At 46.8% G+C, this 18363-nt stretch overlaps 1 protein-coding gene across 1 annotated transcript in view; it reads left to right on the top strand.

Moving 5' to 3' along the window:
- The first annotated feature begins 2810 nt into the window (after window positions 1-2810).
- The window catches only part of LRIG2 (leucine rich repeats and immunoglobulin like domains 2), a 46415-nt gene continuing 30862 nt past the window's right edge, over window positions 2811-18363 (top strand). The window contains exon 1 of the mRNA XM_075910279.2: window positions 2811-3044. Coding sequence (XP_075766394.1) covers window positions 2857-3044 — 188 coding nt within the window. The 5' untranslated portion in view covers window positions 2811-2856. The remainder of the gene's footprint in view (window positions 3045-18363) is intronic.

The raw sequence follows: 18363 nt of genomic DNA, 5'->3' as shown, positions 1-18363 counted from the left end.
GTGGTCCAGGACAGGGTGACCTGGTGCGGGTGCAGGCTTGCCAAGTTGTCTACTCGGCGACCTGCTCCGCCTGGGTCAATGGGTCAAGGGCTCTGGCCTGGTGGTCAGGGAGGCTCCCTCCCACCCACGTGTCAGGCCATCAGGTGGAGTGCGGGTCACTGCTCTATCTGGGTGTCTTTCTATCCACCACATATCCCTCTCCACCGCAGAACTGGCAGGGTTTGGAGGCCAGGGTGGGTGAGCAGCTGCGGAGACAGACGGGACTGCTCCAGTGTCTCTCCTTTTGGGGGAGGGCACTGGTACTGAATCAGCTGGTCCTGTCCATTCTCTGGCACCGGCTCAACACCCTGAGCCTGGCCCCAGAGGTCCTGGCCAGACTCCAGAGAATAGCCCTGGAGTTCTTCTGGCCAGGACTGCACTGGGTCTCTGCAGGAGTCTCGTGTCTTCCCTTGGAGCGGGGGGGGGGGGGGGGGGGGAACAGGGCCTGGTCTGCATGCGCGGCCAGGTCTGGGCCTTCTGCCTCCAGGACCTGCAGAGACTCCTCTATAGTGCAGGTAGTCCGGCGTGAAGCCTTTTGGTGCACACCTTCCTCTGCTGCCTCCAAGGGCTCCGATACGACCGGCAGCTCTTTTTTCTCTACCCGAGGGGTCTTCCACGAGACCTCTCAGCGCTGCCAGAATTCTACCAGGAGCTCCTCCAGACCTGGAAGCTGTTCTCAGTGACCAGATCCGTTGTGGCCACCGAGGGAGCAGACCTCCTCGCGGAGCCCCTGCTCCACAGTCCAGCCTTGTGCGTGCAGGTGGCGGAGTCTCCCTCAGTTTGCCAGAGGCTGATCCTGGCAGAAACCACCAAGGTCGGAGACCTCCTGGACTACAATAGGGGGACTAGATGGAGCCCCAAGCGCTTGCTCAGTGCATGGGACTCTCCACCCCCCCAAACTCCCTGTGCCTACTCCAGGAGGTGAAGGCAGCTTTGTCGCATCCCGCCCTTGATTACCTGCAGCGAGCCCTGCAAGAGGGGATGCCCCGCCCCGCCTCACTGCAAGCACTCCGGCCCTTCTTCTTAGGATCCTGTTCCACGGCCCCTCCCTGCCGGCTTCCACCGGACCTCCACCTGGCCACTGTGCTCCACACATTACATTTCCTCACCCTCGTGTCCCACCCTGACACCAAGTGGTGGGACTATCTAAGACCAGTTGAGGGTGGGGAACCCTGAAGGGCCAGTGTGTATTCCACCTTAATGCCACGGCCCATCTGGGACTTCAGTGGCGGCTCCTTCCCGGAGCCATGAGCACGGGCGTGTACCTGGCGCAGTTCACCCCTGCCCCTGCCCCTTTTGTGGCATGAGGGAAAACCTGGCACATGCATATCTGGAATGTGCCAGGTTGCAGTCCTTATCCTGGATCCTCCTCTGGCCGCACGTCTCCCCACACCTTTTTATTTATGCACACCTGTGACGGGGTAGGCGGCTCGTCCACGCCACCCCGCCCTGAACCGGACGCCAGGGCAGGGAACAAGCGCCCAAGAGGGGGGGCGGACGAAGGGGGGCGGACCGCGGGGAGTCTGGGAGCCGCACCAAGGGCCGACGCGGCCGGCAATCTGCAGGTCAGCCCGACGCCTGCGGATGACGTCAGTGGAGGCGACGGGCGGGACGCCAGGAAGGGTGGGGCCCTAAACCCCGGGACAACGCCGGCCCAGGAGACGAAAGGGCGGGGGATTCAAAAGGGCGGCGGCCACAGCCAAAGGGGGGGAAGCTCCTGGGTGTGGGAGAAGTCCACCCCCCCGCCAGAGGAGCCGGGGGTGAGGGAACCCTCGCGGCCGGACCCTTGCCAAAGGAAGGGGCTCCAGGTGAGTCTATCCCCTCGCTGGGGAACCGACTGAGGCTAAGCCGGGAAGAAGGGACCCAGGGCGGGGCCGCGAACCCCGCAAGTGGAGGGTTTGGGGAACTCGACCCCCTCCACTGAGAAGGGATAGGCATCCCCGTCTTAGGGCCCTGGGTTGGGGCTTGGAGAGTGGGAGGGCCCGAGCCCCCTTCCCGGCCCCTCGGGTCCAAGTAGGCCCGAAGCACACCAAGTTACAGGCCATAGACCGCGGCTAGGCGGTCAGTCAGGAGACACGTCCTCTGTTTAGGACGCCGGCGCACCCGAACTCGGGGTGGCCTCCGGGGAGTGGGTAACAACACCCCATCCGAGGCCCCACAAAGTCGCGAGACCTCCTCGTCAATCTCCTCCTGGCCCGGCAAAAGCTGGGAGGAGAATACCGGATGAAAGGTTGCTCTGTGACTGTTCCTCCCTGGTGTCACGTGCCCGTGCAGAGCTCCCCTGGCAGCGTCCAGGGCTCCATGGGCAGCTTTGAGGAGCCGCGGGCGCTGTCCGGGGTTCTCTGCTCGGTGTCCCCGCCCGGCTCCCTCGTTTAACCGCACCCCCACCCTGTTTGTCATTATGTGTCCCTCGGGATCAGTCGTCCCTCCTGCAAGCGGGGGGAGGGGCTCTTAGCAGTGGGCGGGTTTTCAGGCTCCCCTACAGCAAAGGGGTTGCGCCCGTTCTCCCACCTTGGAGCCAAGGCCCTGCCCACGGCTTGAAGCTCCACCCCCTCCCCAGGCTGGCTCCTCCCACTTGAGCTGTCACTCTCCAGCCTCCTCCCCCCCCTCCGCGAGCGCTCAACTCGTCTCCTCCCCCTCCCTCCGCTCTTGGCTCCTCCCGCTTCAGGTGCCTGGCGGAAGCCCCGCCCCCTGCTGCCTCTCGCCGCCTCCCCACCTGGCTGGCCTCGCCGCCCCGCCCCCCGTGCGCGCTGAGGTCAGCGCGGCGACCCGGCCTGCGTGCGCCCCGAGCCGCCTGGGGCAGGCCGCGGCCGGAGGATGCGCGCGGCGGGGTCCCCGCGCGGGGCGCTGCCCCTGCTGCTGCCGCTGCTGCTGGCGGTCTGCGCGGCCCGCGCCCCGCCCGCCCCGGCCTGCGCCGCGCCCTGCTCCTGCCGCCGCGGCCTGCTGGACTGCAGCCGCCAGCGCCTGCCGGGCCCGCCGCCGCTGCCCGCCGGCACCACGGGCCTGTGAGTGGGGGCGTTGCTAGGCGGTCCGTTGGGGGGGCCGTTGGTGGGGGGGCGTTGCTAGGGGTCCGTTGGGGGGGGCTGTTGCTAGGGGTCCGTTGGGGGGTCCGTTGGTGGGGGGGCGTTGCTGGGGGGGCGTTGCTAGGGGTCCGTTGGGGGGTCCGTTGGTGGGGGGGCGTTGCTGGGGGGGCGTTGCTAGGGGTCCGTTGGGGGGGGCTGTTGCTGGGGGGCTGTTGCTATGGCGCCCGGCGCGCGGACGCTCCCCCGGCCGTTAGTTCCGCCGGCCCGCGCGGCGGCCTCGCACACGCCCCTGGGAAGCCGCCCGCGGGGAGGGCTCGGCTGCTGCGTGCGGAGCTCGCCGGAGAGCCCAGGGCAGTGGCGGTGTCCGCAGCGGGAGGGGGTGCAGATGGGCACCCCGTGCCCCTCCCGCCGGCCCGCGGACGTGTAACCCCCCCCCCCCCCGCGCAGCTATGGCTGGGGGGCGTCTCGCTGGCTTGGGCGGGCTGCCCCCTCGACATCCGCGGGCCCCGCCTCGGCAGCTCGGGTCTGCGTGGCCGCGGCGGAGATGGACTTTGTGTCTGCGCGGGGCGCTCTCCCTGCTGTAGTCGGGACACATCCGAGCGGCCAGGCCAAGGTGGATCGCACCCTCAGCAAGTTAGCAGATGACAATGAGTGGGGGCTGGTCTTGATGACCTCCTGAGGTCCCTGCCTGCTCTAGGATTCTGAGAGATGCTGTTGGGCAGGGAGGGGGTCCAGAGTGACCTGCACAGATTAGAGAATTGGGCCAAAAGAGATCTGATGAGGTTCAACAAAGACAAGTGGAGACTCCTGCCCTTGGGACGGAAGAATCCCAAGCATTGTTACAGGCTGGGGATCAAATGGCTAAGTAGTAGTTCTGCAGAAAAGGACCTGGGGATTACAGTGGATGAGAAGCTGGATATGAGTCAACAGGGCGCCCTTGTAGCCAAAAGGGCTAATGGCATATTACGTTTCATTAGGAGGAGCATTGCCAGCAGATCCAGAGAAGTGATTATTCTCCTTTATTCGGCTCTGGTGAGACCACATCTGGAGTATTGTGTTCAGTTCTGAGCCCCCCATTACAGAAAGGATGTGGAGGGGGTCCTGTGGAGGGCGACCAAAATGATGAGGGGGCTGGTGCGCATGACCTATGAGGAGAGACTGAGGGATTTGGGTTTGTTTAGTCTGTAGAAGAGACAAGTGAGGGGCGATTTGAGAGCAGCCTCTAACTATCTGGGGGGGTGGAATTCCAAAGAGGATGGAGAAAGGCTTTTCACAGTAATGATGAATGGCAGAACAAGGAGCAGTGGTCTCAAGTTACAGTGGGAGAGGTCTAGATTGGATATTAAGGAAAAGCTATTTCGCTAGGAGGGTAGTGAAGCATTGCAATGGGTTACCTAGGGAGCTGGTAGAATCTCCATCCCTAGAGGTTTTGAAGTCTTGGCTTGACAAAGCCCTGACTGGGTTGATTTAGTTGGGATTGGTCTTGCCTTGGGCAGGGGCCTGGACTTGATGACCTCTTGAGGTCTCTTCCAGTTCTATGATTCAGAGGGAGGGAACACAACAGGTAATCCTCACGGGATCCCTCTCCTGTTACCCACCTCCAGGCAAACAGAGGCTAGGGATACTATTCCTACCCATCCTGGCTCATAGCTTTTGATGGACCTAACTTTCATGACTCTGTCTAGCTCTTTGAACTACATTCCCTGATGGAGGGATCAGGGCCTGCTAAATTCTCCCTTGCTCCACGTTAAGCTGAATAAAACAGTTGCATAGCTGTCAAAGCAGCTAGCAGTTTCTTTCCTCTCAAATGAAATAAACAAATTCTGCTTAGCAGAGTTTTGGAAAAGCATTGTGGTTCTATATGGTTTCATTTTCAAATGTGTCCTGCTTCTCAAACTTTGTTTATCCAGGGAATTAACTCTTAATGATAGCTCATCTTCCAAAATATATAGGGAACCTACGTTATTAATAGATTACAGAAAGTATTGCTTAGCAATAGAAAGGTGTTTTGAAATAATGCTGCATCGTAATGTATATAATCTTATATCTGGGGGAAAGGAGAGAGATTGTACTGTTGTGGCTGAGAAACTGATGCTAATCATTAGTATTGTATTACTATAAAGTGCAAATTTGCTTTGCTCAACTGCCAAGAGAGGTAGGTGTATTGTGTGGAGTTGCTGGTGTTCTTCTGATGGAGAAGAGTATAAATGGATGTTAGGTACCTTAACTACTTTTGTACGTATGGGCCAGAGTAAAAGAATGGGCAAGACCCGATCATGAACCAAAAAATTGCTTCTTTTCCCCTATGTAGTTTAGGTCCAGTTGTCTTATATTGGGTTAATGAAAGGCAAATTTAAACGCTCCAAACTGTTTAATAACCTCTTTCTTTCACAGCCCGTGGTACAAGGTGGTGATGTGAAATGGGTAATGCTTACCAGTTCAGATTTACAGGAATCCTATGAGGGCTGGAGCAGCTTCCCACCTGTTGGGGGCTGCTCCAGCCTCACAGAGAACCCTGCTCTCAACCAGAGCTGCCTCTTATCTGTCTGTGGGAAGCCCAGGTGCCCTGCAGGCAGGTGCTGCTCTGGTGGGGGCTGGAAACTGACAGCCAGCCCTAGTGGAGTGCTGGGAGCAGGAGCCCTGCTAGCTGGGGGCTGCTCTTGCTGGGCTAGTGCAGACCCCAGCCTGGATCCCGCTAAGTTGGTTGACCAGATATTCCCCTTTAATACATTCTTCCCAAAGGCCTGAGCCTTATTCTCCTTCACACTGTCAGCTTTTCCCTGGAAAATATTCCGTAGACTAGGGATGTTAGATATCATGTAATTTAAGAGCTGTGTAACCAAATGAAATCTTAAGGGTTACACGTCTTTTTGATAGTCCCTGGGGGCAGGACCAGCAGCCAGTGTGCTCCTGGCTCCATACTATAGACTTTTTAATTTTCTGTGCCAGCAGTCTGGATCTGGTTTTTGGCATTTTGGTTTTTTAGGTGGAACCCATCTTTTCTGTGCAGGCACCTCCTTTTCCAAAAGTTCCCAGTCCCTCACTTAATCTAAAACTCTCCTTCCCACATCATCATCTTACCCAGGCATTTAGACCTTTTAATTCTGCCTGTTGTTTTGGCCCTGTGTGGAGCTGTAGGCATTTCAAAGAATGTTACCATGGAGGTCTTGGATTGCAATCTGTAATCTAGCAGATTAAAGATGGTCTCCAGGTCTTCCCTCCAACCTCACCCCATGTCATTGGTACCCACACATAACATTACTACTGTCTCCTCTCCAGCACTGAACGCACATCTCTCTCCCTCTCACTTGTGAGATCCACAACTTTTGCACCTGGCAGGCACCTTACCATGCAGTTCTCCTGATCATCATAAACCAACTATTTATACTTCTAATAATGAAATGAGCAACACAGAGGCTGTCAGACTGAGGTGGAATTGCTCTGTGGTGTGCTTGAAAGTCTAATTGTTAGACACCATTTATTAAATACTAATAATCTTTGCATAATTCTTCCTGTCATATGGAGGAGGGGTAATACCACAATGGTATTTAGGCACCTAACTTCGTTTGCAAACCATGGACATTCAGAATCTCATTTGTGGATTTGGGCCAGAATTTGAGGGAAATCAAATGTCCTTGTGTGTAAAAGAATGTGTAGGCCTTAGGGACCAAAATATTGTCTCTATTTCTCCATGTAGTTTAGGCCCAGTTGTCTTACATTGGATTGGTGAATGGAGAATTTAAGTGCTCCAAACTATTTAATAAAAGCAGCGAGGAGTCCTGTGGCACCTTATAGACTAACTGAAGTGTTGGAGCATAAGCTTTTGTGGGCAAAGACCCACTTCGTCAGATGCATGTAGTGGAAATTTCCAGAGGCAGGTATAAATATGCAGGCCAGAATCAGGTTGGAGATGACAAGGTGGATCCAATCAGGGAGGATGAGGCCCACTTCTAGTAGCTAATCTGGAGGTGTGAATTCCAAGAGAGGAGAAGCTGCTTTTGTAGTTAGCAAACCATTCACAGTCTTTGTTTAATTCAGAGTTGATTGTGTCAAACTTGAAGATGAACTGTAGCTCAGCAGTTTCTCTTTGAAGTCTGGTCCTGAAGTTTTTTTGCTGCAGGATGGCTACCTTTAGATCTGCAATTGTGTGTCCAGGCAGATTGAAGTGTTCCCCTACAGGTTTTTGTATGTTGCCATTCCTAATATCTGATTTGTGTCCATTGATTCTTTTATGTAGGGACTGTCCAGTTTGGCTGATGTATATAGCAGTGGGGCATTGTTGGCACATGATGGTATATATTATGTTAGTAGATGAGCAGGAGAATGAACCAGTAACAGTATGGCTGATCTGGTTAGGTCCTGTGATGGTGTTGCTGGTGTATATATGTGGGCAGAGTTGGCACCGAGGTTTGTTGCATGGATTGGTTCCTGAGTTAGTTATTATGGTGCGGTGTGTAGTTGCTGGTGAGAATATGCTTCATGTTGGTGGGTTGTCTGTGGGCAAGGACTGACCTGCCTCCCAAGGCCTGTGAAAGTGAGGGATCATTGTCCAGGATGGTTGGTAGATCACTAATGATGCGTTGGAGAAGTTTTAGCTGAGGACTTGTAGCCAGACACGAACCCCGTCTTGGTTTCCGCCCCCCCCCCCCCCCCAGAGAGCAAGAGAGAGAGAGAGGCAGTCAGCCATTGATGCCCTGGGAACACAGGTGTGCTGCCTGTCCCTGACTCTACCATAAACAGAAACCAGACAGTAAATGGGCTAGCTGACGACCCGGGGCCTCCCGTCGCCCTGATGGCTAGTACCAGTAATTGACATGCCTGCACTGTCCCAGGAGAGGAATCTTCGCCCATCACATACCAGAGGTGCCCATTGTCTGCATTTTCCCAGGTGTGAATTATGCTTTGCACCCTTCATGGGAAACTTGGCATTCAAAGCCATTTTTTCTAATTGGCCACTTGAGACCAGGAAGAAGCCTACATGACCCGAGGGGTATAGTAGCCCACCCCATTTGAGCTCCAATCATCTATACCTGCTGGCAGGTATTGATTGTCTCCCGAGGTCTGTGGGATGCCCAACCTCGCCCTACTTCTTCCCAAGAGATTGAGAGAAAGATGCTGGCCACGCCAAGTCTGGAACGCAGGGGTGAGAATTATACCTGTTATGTGTCTATTTTGCATGCGTTTAATAAGAGCTCAGAGAACCAAAGGGGTTTCATGGTACCTATTAGTGACTTATTAGTGTAATTTCTGTCCTGTCCTTTGTAGTGGCTGTGTTATCTGTAACACAGTAGTAGCATTTAACTACTAAGTTTACCCTGTAACAATAAAATAGTAACTGTTTAAGCTTTAACCTGACTCCTTCAGTTGCTGTAACAGAACCGAGCACAATTTAAAAGAACTTCAGCCGGTCATAAGGGACTCACTGCCCTGACCGTAGGCTGACAGGACTGTAGGTGATGGCCAGTGGTGTTCTGTTGGTTTCTTTCTTGGGCTTGTCCCATAGCAGGAGACTTCTGGGTACACGTCTGGCTCTGTCAATCTGTCTCCTCACTTCCTCGTGTGGGTATCGTAGTTTACAGAATGCTTGTTGAAGATCTTGTAGGTGTAGGCCTCTGAGGGGTTGGAGCATATGCGGTTGTACCTCAGTGCTTGGCTGTAAACAATGGATCGTGTGGTGTGTCCAGGATGGAAGCTGGAGGCATGCAGGTAAGCATAGCAGTTGGTAGGTTTTCGGTATAGGGTGGTATTGATGTGACCGTCATTTATTTGCACCGTGGTGTCCAGGAAATGAACCTCTCGTGTAGACTGGTCCATGCTGAGGTTGATGGTGGGGTGGAAGCTGTTGAAATCGTGGTGAAATTCTTCCAGAGACTCCTTCCAATGGGTCCAGATGATGAAGATGTCATCAATGTAGCGTAGGTAGAGAAGGGGTGTAAGTGGATGAGAGCTGAGGAAGCGTTGTTCCAGGTCAGCTATAACAATGTTGGCGTATTGTGGGGCCATGCGGGTGCCCATAGCAGTGCCACTGGTCTGGAGGTATATATTGTCACCAAATCTGAAATAGTTATGTGTGAGGATAAATTCACAGAGTTCAGCCACCAGTTGTGCTGTGGCATCATCAGGGATACTGTTCCTGACAGCTTGTACTCCATCTGCATGTGGGATGTTTGTGTAGAGAGCCTCTACATCCATGGTGGCTAGGATGGTGTTTTCTGGAAGATCACCAATGCATTGTAGTTTTCTCAGGAAATCCATAGTATCACAGAGGTAACTGGGAGTGCTGGTGGCATAGGGTTTGAGTAGAGAGTCTACATAGCCAGCCAGTCCTTCAATGAGAGTGCCAATGCCCGAGATGATGGGGCATCTGGGATTTCCAGGTTTGTGGATCTTGGGTAATAGAACAATCCTGGTCGGGGCTCTAAGGGTGTGTCGATTTGTTCCTGTGCTTGTGTAGGGAGTGTCTTGAGCAGATGGTGCAGTTTCTTAGTGTATTCCTTAGTGAGATCTGAGGAAAGAGGCCTGTAGAATTTGGTATTAGAGAGTTGTCTGGCAGCCTCCTTTAGGTAGACAGGCCTGTTCATGATGACAACAGCACCTCCTTTGTCAGCCTCTTTGATTATAATGTCAGAGTTGTTCCGGAGGCTGTGGATGGCATTGCGTTCTGCACGACTGAGATCTATTTAATAACATCCGTTTGGAAGATGACTATGAAACCCATATTCAAATATCTGTAACAAGTTCTGAAATTTCATAACTTATGTCCATAATCATAAACAAGACTTGCCTATGAAATGTTGTAGCTCTGGCAGGAATCAAGGATCTGAACTGTGGAAAAAAAGTAGGGCATGTCTCAGTTAACATGCTCTGTCTTCTGTTCACTCCCCTGTAGGTAAGTAATGCAATACAAACGGTATGTTTTCTTTTGTAAACAAATAGGAATTGTTAAAGAAAAACTACAAAGTTGAGTTCAGTACCAGCTACAGCTTGCTAACCATGCTATTGTAAGAGTTAATAAACCTTGAAAACCACTGCCAGTGGGGTTTTTTGGGAATGCCTCAAACTTTTTCCAAGGAAAGTATTCTGTTCCTGAAGAATAACTATAATTCATCAGGTAGCTAATCCCCAAAACTGAACAAAAGCCTTCTGTTTTATTACATGAGGGCAGGTTTTCTAGTTTACAAAAGTACGTATGTGGTTCTCCAAGCAGATAAAGGGGTGTGTTTTAAAACCTTCATGCAGAATGCAATGCGAAGAAGTGTTGTTGGCTCCTTTGCAAGATTGTGCAATCTGACAACTGCTGTAAACAATAATTAAGTGTGTTTTGTCTGTTATGGCTTTCAGGAGTTTGGCACAAAAAGCATGTAGGGCAAGGAAAGTCTTTTTATTCTTTTACTAACTACTCTAAATATTCAGGATCCAAACATGGGGTCTGCCTCTTCTTGTAAATGTGAATTACTTTAAGGCCCATAAATTATCATCTTACTCTTTGCATAAAAATTTCCCGACCAATTGGCAGATAAAGCTTCAAGCAGTCTGTTTTTTATTAGACAAGTGAGTGAGTCCTAAAAACGTGGGTTTGTGGTGAAGTGTTCAGAAAGACATAATTCCATATGCTTCTTTTGTCTCATAATGGAGGGAGAACCTGTGATGAAATATGTCTAGTACTGATTAGATTCCATAGTTTGTGTGAAGACAGACACCAAAAAGCTAAAGATAACTCTTTTCAAAGGGTTTTAAAAGGTAGTTGGGCAGGTAGGTGTGTGTGGTGGGGGGGGGGGGGGTCAAATGTTTTTATAACTCTCAGAACACTGGGGAAGTGCAAAAGGACTGGAAGAAAGCTAAAGCTGTGCAGGTACTGGAAAAGGCTGAACAGGGTAAGCCTGAGAGCCTGACTTGAATCTTGGGACATGGGGGCGAAGGGAATAATGAAACAGCTGATTCAGAACTCCATCAAGCAATTATTAAGATTAATATAATGTGATTGTGGATTTATGGGAAATAGATCTGGTCAAACTTACATTTTGAGATTGCAGGTTTGATCAATAGAATAGTATTGATTTCATATACTTACATTTCTGTAAGGCATTTAATTTGGTACTGTACAGCAATTTGATTCAAACTAAAATGAGACAAAATCAACACACATTAAATGAATTAAACTGGATAATACGTGGATTTCATAAATGTAACTGTAAACGAGGAATCATCAGTATTCTATGCCTCTAGTGGGGCCCTATTCTGTTTAATCAGTGTGTCGGAAGAAAACAATCATTGATGAAAGTTTGCAAATGACTCAAAGATTGGGGGAATGATATATAACACAGAAGTCTCTTTCAGATCAATATGAATTGCTCAGTAGTCTGGGCACACTTTTTTTAAAAAAAAAAATAGAAGGCACAGATTGAACCTCTCTAGTTCGACATTATCTAGTCCTGCAAGGTCTGTGGCCTGTCATGATTTTAGTTAGATCAATGTCCACTTATCATAGATGTGGCCAAGTTTCCTGCAGTTCCATAAAGTTTGTTTACAGCCTCCAGTCCTGGCTCTCAGGGTTATGTGCTGTTATTTTGTTCTAATTTACCCCTCAATGTCTTCTAAGAATCTAGTAAGCAGTGAAACTGTTGGTAATGCTACTAAACAATATTGACCTCCTGTGGTTTGGCAAATTCTCTGGTTCAGCACTGGTTAAGTCCCCAGAGTGCTGGACTAGCGAGGTTTAACCTGTATTTTCAGTGGTAATTGGGTAACATTTTTCAGCCAAAATGTTTTGGGAGAAAAGTTTGGCGACCCCAAAAGTTTATAAGTTATATAAACTTATCTGTTGCAATGACTTGTTTGTCAAAGGGAAAAATATTTTGAATATTTAGTTGGACACTGTTTTCAAAACAATATTTTTGGGGGAGGGATTGGCTTGAAATAGCACTTTACTTCAAAATTTTTATTTATACAATATTAAAAATCAAGATATAAAAATAGTCAAAACATTTAGGAGTTTAAAACAAAACACTTGGCGGGACTGTAAGCATGCTTTTGACTCTTTAATCAACTGACTTCTTTTTAAAGTTCAGCTTGAAATGACTTTTTGTTGACTTCTCAGAATTTCCAGCTAACTGAAACATTTATTCTCACAGTTCTAGTTCTCACAGTATGGCCAAATGCAAGGTCAAGGTGATATATAGAAAAAGAGAATGTAAGCCATATGTATGGGGTGAGGGAGACTCATCCTGGTATAGAGTCTGGAAAAAGATGGAAGGGGGATCATGATGCATAAGTAGCTGAAGATGAACTTCTACTGTGACTCTCACTAAAGGGACTAATATGGTTCTTGAATGTATGAATAGAGACTATCAAATAGAAGCAGACGATCTTGTTACCTCTGAGTGGCATTGGTGAAACACTATAGAATATTAGGTCCAATTCGGATCTTCACAACTCAGAAAGGAAGTTGAAAAAATGAAGAGCTCAGAGAAGCTACAGGGTGATGAAGATTAGAGGACAAGCCTTACAGTAAAAGACTCGATCTCACTCCATATCAAAGAGAATGTTAAGGAATGACTTGATTCGTCTGTAAGTACTTGAATGGGAAATAGAAATTTAATAATAGAGATCTCTTCAATCCAACATACAAAGGTATAACAAAATCCAATGGTTGGAAATTGAAGCTAGACAAACAATATTCAGAAATAAGGTACACATTTGTAAGTTAGGGTACGTTAGCAGAGGCCATGGCAGTTTCTCCATAATTTAAAACCTGATTTTTTTTTTTAAGAGCATTATCAGTTTTCAGATAGAAGTTCTGTAGTTAACCACAGCTACTGGACTTGAAGCAATAAATATGCTGGCAGTCAGACTAGGTGATCCCTAGTGATGATTACTTCTTGTCCTTCCAATTTATGCTGGGCGAAGCATCCATACAGCTGCCATCTATTGGAATGCATTGGCAGATAGTGACATCTGATTTGACATCAAACCAGTGAACTGACATGTATCCATTTTATTGTTCGAGAGAAGATTTGGAGACTTCAGTTCAGCCTGTTCATATGGTTGTGATCAGCTGTAGTTTACAATATATTTTCCACACGGTGTGAACTTCGGACTGCATATATATCATTAAACTATATCAGATGTTAAATATTATATGCGTAAGCAATGGGAATACTGTGGTCACATCAGATTCCAACATCTACTTATTCAATTCAGTTGGATTTGGATAGTTCTCTATGATTTATAAAGACCCTTTGATATGTGTATTTCCTCTTATTTACTTAATAGATGAACAAACAGTTTAGCTCACAATGAATGTTTAGATGACTTTATATACCACACAAGATGAACCTTTAAAATAGTGATTACACAGAACAATGTGCATAATGCAAAACATGAACTTCCACAGTGCAAATCAAAGCATATTTAAGACAGCAGATTTTTCAGGACAGGGAAATGCATATTCTACTTAGTTTAGGATGAAAGCAGCAGAAAGTCTTACCTGTATGACTGAATAATTTGTTCATTTGTTTGGAAAGTCAAACTTGTTTGATCACTAAATGTAGAATGGTAGAAAAGCCAAATAATCTATTTGGAAATAAATGGCATAAGCAATAATAGTGGCTAGTTATAAACAGAGTCTCAAAATTATGCTCAGAGGCACCAAATGCAAAAATTCTTGAAAAAGCAAGTAATCGTACGTCAGTATCTAAGTGAAAAACTATTTTGCAATTTGGATTTAGTTCTTAATAAAACACCTTGTTTTAGAACTTTGTAATCGTCTCAATGAAACGAGTCATATCCTTCAGTATAATATCATTTGGTAGACAATGAGAAATTAGTTTGGTAAAACGGTGACCTTTGAGGATCTGATTATATTCAAAATCAAGATGCACTGATCTGATTATATTAAAAATCAAGATGTTGTTATGCTGTGATTAATCTCTGCCCATCATAAAGCAAACTCATTGTTCCACTGCAAATCCCAGCATATTTTTGCAGTAAATCTTTTCTGAATTATTTTCTGGAAAATGATTGATTAGTCTAAACATTTGAATATATCATTTCTTTACATTTTTTTATAACTTCATGAGCATAACTCCTGCTGTGGTACTCCAGGGTTCATTTAATTAGTTTCGTGATATGTAAAATTAAGGAGTATAATGAAATGAAAAATAGTTCAAGCCGGTATCACCAATAGCCTAAAGCAGGAGAGCTGTCTCTGTTCCCAGATTTAATCAGAGAAACTACACAAATCTATAGAAAGGCTAGAGCTGTTCTGCCTAGCCACGCAGGGTAATTCTATATTGGTATTTTCCTAGACGCCTTTTTTCAATGTCTGATTATTTCATGAACTGTTCTAGCCGGCTTGCAAATTGTGGCTCTTAATTAACCAGGCCATTTTGCAGTGTCCATGTTATTTTGAACTGATATGCTATAAATGTTTAATCTAGCGCGTAACAGGTTAGATCACAGAAGTCTCTTTGGGGTTGACTCCCAACGTGCTGATCATGACACTGACATCCATCTTCCTGTCTTGCTGGGCCAGATCCTCTGATCTCCCCCAGCCAAGATACAGAGTTGGGGAATGCCTCCTTGCAGCAACACACACTGAACCAGTTCAGCTCCAGGAGGGCTCAGCTATAAGGGCTCAACACCCAGGAAACCAACCCCCAAAAGGGTCCCAAGCCCCCAAACAAATCCGTCTTAGCCTGTGTAAAAGTTTTACTCAGAGCTCATAAGGTTTTTCCTCCCTCCCCCATTCACTGATGAGAGATCTGCACAATGCTTACTCCCACCACAGGTTACAATTATTTACACTGGGCTTGATGATAAAAGTGTTTTTAAGTATAAACAGTAAGACTGAAGTGATTGCAAGTGAAAACAGACAGATCAAAGTAAGTTACTACATTAAAATAAACAAATGCCAGTTAGTCCTAATCCACTAAAAACTTGTTACATGCAAATTCTTACCCCCATACAGTTGTTCTAAACATCTCTTTTACAGGTTAAGCGGCCTGCTCTTTTCCCCTGTTTAGTCATAGATGTTTGAAGCAGTCATTTTAGGTGGTAAGAGGGGCGGTCTCTTGGCATCTAGCAGCTGCCCCTGTTTAGTTCTTCCCACCTGCCCCCTCTCACCCCATATCTCTTTTACCTAATGTGAGAATTCTTTGTGCTCAGTTAAACTTTTCTCACTTTGTGGAAAAGTATAAGATCTAAAATGGGTTTCAGCATCAGGTGGTCTGGCCATATGCTTTTCTAGGATCAACCCCAGTTTGCTTACAGGACAAACAAGACTACTGACAGGTGATTTGTGTGAGTACTGAGCCATTATGTTCCTGAAGTATCCTTAATGGCCCTCATCCCGCACATTGAGAATTAAAACCCAGTTCACACTTCATATTTCTGACTTCACATACAAGAATGATACATGCACAACAATAAGATACAATCTGCTGATTCTGTGTAACTTTAAAATTGACATGCTACATGGTGCATTTTCCATAGTGTCTTTGTATTATATGTATTCGTATTCATAAACCAACTTTCATAAAGTATGGGGGAGTGTGACCTAGTGCATCTGGGCATTGAAAGCCCAGGAAATGACCTGGGCTCTTGGATCATAACATTACTGTATTGTATTATACCTGGCTAGGTTTTTTCTGTTCCACCTCGAAGTTTGTACACCTTTGAAATTGTCTGAAAATAAGCGATTTGACTACTGTTCCTGATGGGGAAGATGATAAAAGATTGGCTGTAGACTGACACATTTGTTCAAGACTGGAAGTGTCCAATGGCAAAGGTAGAAATAAGTGCAATAGCCTGTGTTGAAAGAGCTAGTGGTGAATCTGTAGACAGGACCCTAATGGAAATGCCAAGACCAGAAATTTGGTTTGTACTTTTCTTTTTCATCTGTTTTGGGTAACTATAGGTTATGCTTCTTATAGCGCAGGTTTCCACAAGTGCAGAATAAAGATCTGCATTCTAAAAATACAGTGTTCTTTGCGTAACAGGATCCTAATTTTTCATTTTTTTAAAAGTCATAGGAATTTAACTTTCTTTACACGTCTTTCCTAGAATTTCTCATGCTATTAGTAGGTATAAGATGAGTAATGGAGATAATCGAAATTGTGGGAGTTTGGGGGGTGGTTGTTGGGGTGGCTATTTTATTTGTTTTATTTTGTCTTTTTTGGCATCTTAATTAGCTGCAGCATAGTATTGGATATACCATGTGATGATCTACCAGTCTCCGGTTCAGAGTTGTTTTCACTGAAATTAGCATACATCCTGATGGTAGCACATGAGTCTGCAAGGAACAAAAAAGGTCCAGAGTTTGCAATGTTCAGTTTTCTGTCAGTACCAAGACAGCAAGTGTGAGGAACCAGTAAGACTTGAAGTAAACCATCAGTATAAGTCATGTATGCTGTATTACAAGTAAAATTTTTCAAACTGTAAAAAGATGGTTATCTTGGGGTGATCCCTCTTCCCATTCCACTTAAAACTGAAAAACTTTTCTAGAGCGATTGTACCAATTGCTGATATGGAAAGATGATGTTAGAAAATTATGTTGTGCTAATGTTAGTTACTTTATAGAAATGAGGAGGTAGCACCAAGTGAACAGGCATCTCTCCATACAGCAGTAACCAGTGGCCCACACACTAAATCTTAAACTCTACTGTAGAATAATGGAAAGCTGCAGCTTATAATTTGTTTCCAAGGTGTAGGATCTTTTACACATCATTCTGATTCTCATTTGTGCTCTTCCCCAGCCTCAGTTCTGAAGTGACTTCAGCAGTTACTGTTTCAGGCTGTTAACTTCAGCACAGGTCTGTAGCACTATGTCCCCTCTGGAACTGTAGACACACAGGTGTCAAATGACATTAAATGTAATCTTACTGCAGAAACTAGTGGCAATGACTGCTAAAATATGCCTGAAATTAAAGGCTTGTTCAGTCTCTCCTGACCTAGTCAATTTCTGGTTCCTTGTCTTAGATGGCCAGCTCAAATGGTGGCTTTTGTGTGTGAACTCATCTTTTCTGGAAGCAGATTAAAGCCATCAGACCTTTCAATCAATAAATACCTTTCATAAAACTCTGGGTGACTACAGACCAGTGCTAGAATTGAGCAACAGGTTCTAATCCACTGTTGCTCAAACAGTCCAGTCTCCAGATTTTTATCTTGTTGACACTTTTTGAAAAGAAGGATTTCACCCTGTGACTGCAACATTAATTAGTGGATAAAAACCTACAAGACTTAATTTATGTGCTTTCTGCTGTTCTTTCATTATGTGTAATTGACTTACTCTAGCTGTGACCCAGTGTTCCTCATTCATCTGCTGTGATGTTTTGTTTTTAGAACTATGTTTTGGTTTTACCTGTTAGTGCCAAAGAGAGTTGCTTTCAGTACAGTCAGAGCACAAAACAGCCCATAAACACCAGTTTGGAGAGAGGGGCTATCCTTTTAGAAGTAAATTCTTCTGTTACTGCTGTGGCACCTCCTGATTCTTGGGATGGTGTCTCCACTCAGTTTGAGACAATTGGTGAAATGTAATGAAGATCACCATGTAATTGATCAATCTGCAAAAATATAATCAGATTTTCCACATGTGGCAACTGGTGACTTATTTGCACTTTTTGTAACTTGAGTGTAGGAAGTTCTGAGTAAGGATGTTAAAGACTAGTTGACTAATCAGTCGATTTTCTCCCCCACCCTCTGCTGCCTCTAAGAGACAGACAGCAAAAGGTAGGGAAGAAGAGGTACTTCGCAGTGGCAGCATGACACAGCTGGTCTGGGGATCATCTGGGCCGGGGGATCAGCTGTGAGGCACTACTGCTTTGAAATGCCAAAGCGGTGTTTCAAAGGGGCAGGGCCATACAGCTGATCCGCGGCTCAGCTGTGGGGCACTTCCCCTTTAAAATGCTGAAGCGCCATGGAGCCCTGGGTTAGCTGAGGACTCCCCAACTGATCCCAGGCTCCACCCGGCATTTCAGCAGAACCCGGGATCAGCTGGGGAGTCCCCAGCTAACTCTGGTTTCCACAGTGCTGCCCCTTTGAATGCCCCATCTTAGCCACTAATGTGCAAGCCTAATTTACACATGGAATATATGATTTCACTTAAAGTTTCTGTTCAAAAATAGTTATACATGGTGTTCTTAAGTCTCAGTTGCTTGTTACCTGGGTCAGATTAGTTACAACAATATGCATCACCTCCTGCTGATGTGCTTATCACCTCTAACTCCTATAGCCTGTATCTCTAATGTATTTGTAACTCTGTTAATGATTTAACCTTTTATAAACAACTTATAAGAACATGAAC

Source organism: Pelodiscus sinensis, chromosome 27 (genome assembly GCF_052426305.1).
Source record: "Pelodiscus sinensis isolate ZL-2025 chromosome 27, ASM5242630v1, whole genome shotgun sequence".
NCBI classification, from domain to species: Eukaryota; Metazoa; Chordata; order Testudines; family Trionychidae; genus Pelodiscus; species Pelodiscus sinensis.
This window is presented reverse-complemented; position numbering and strand designations above follow the sequence as displayed.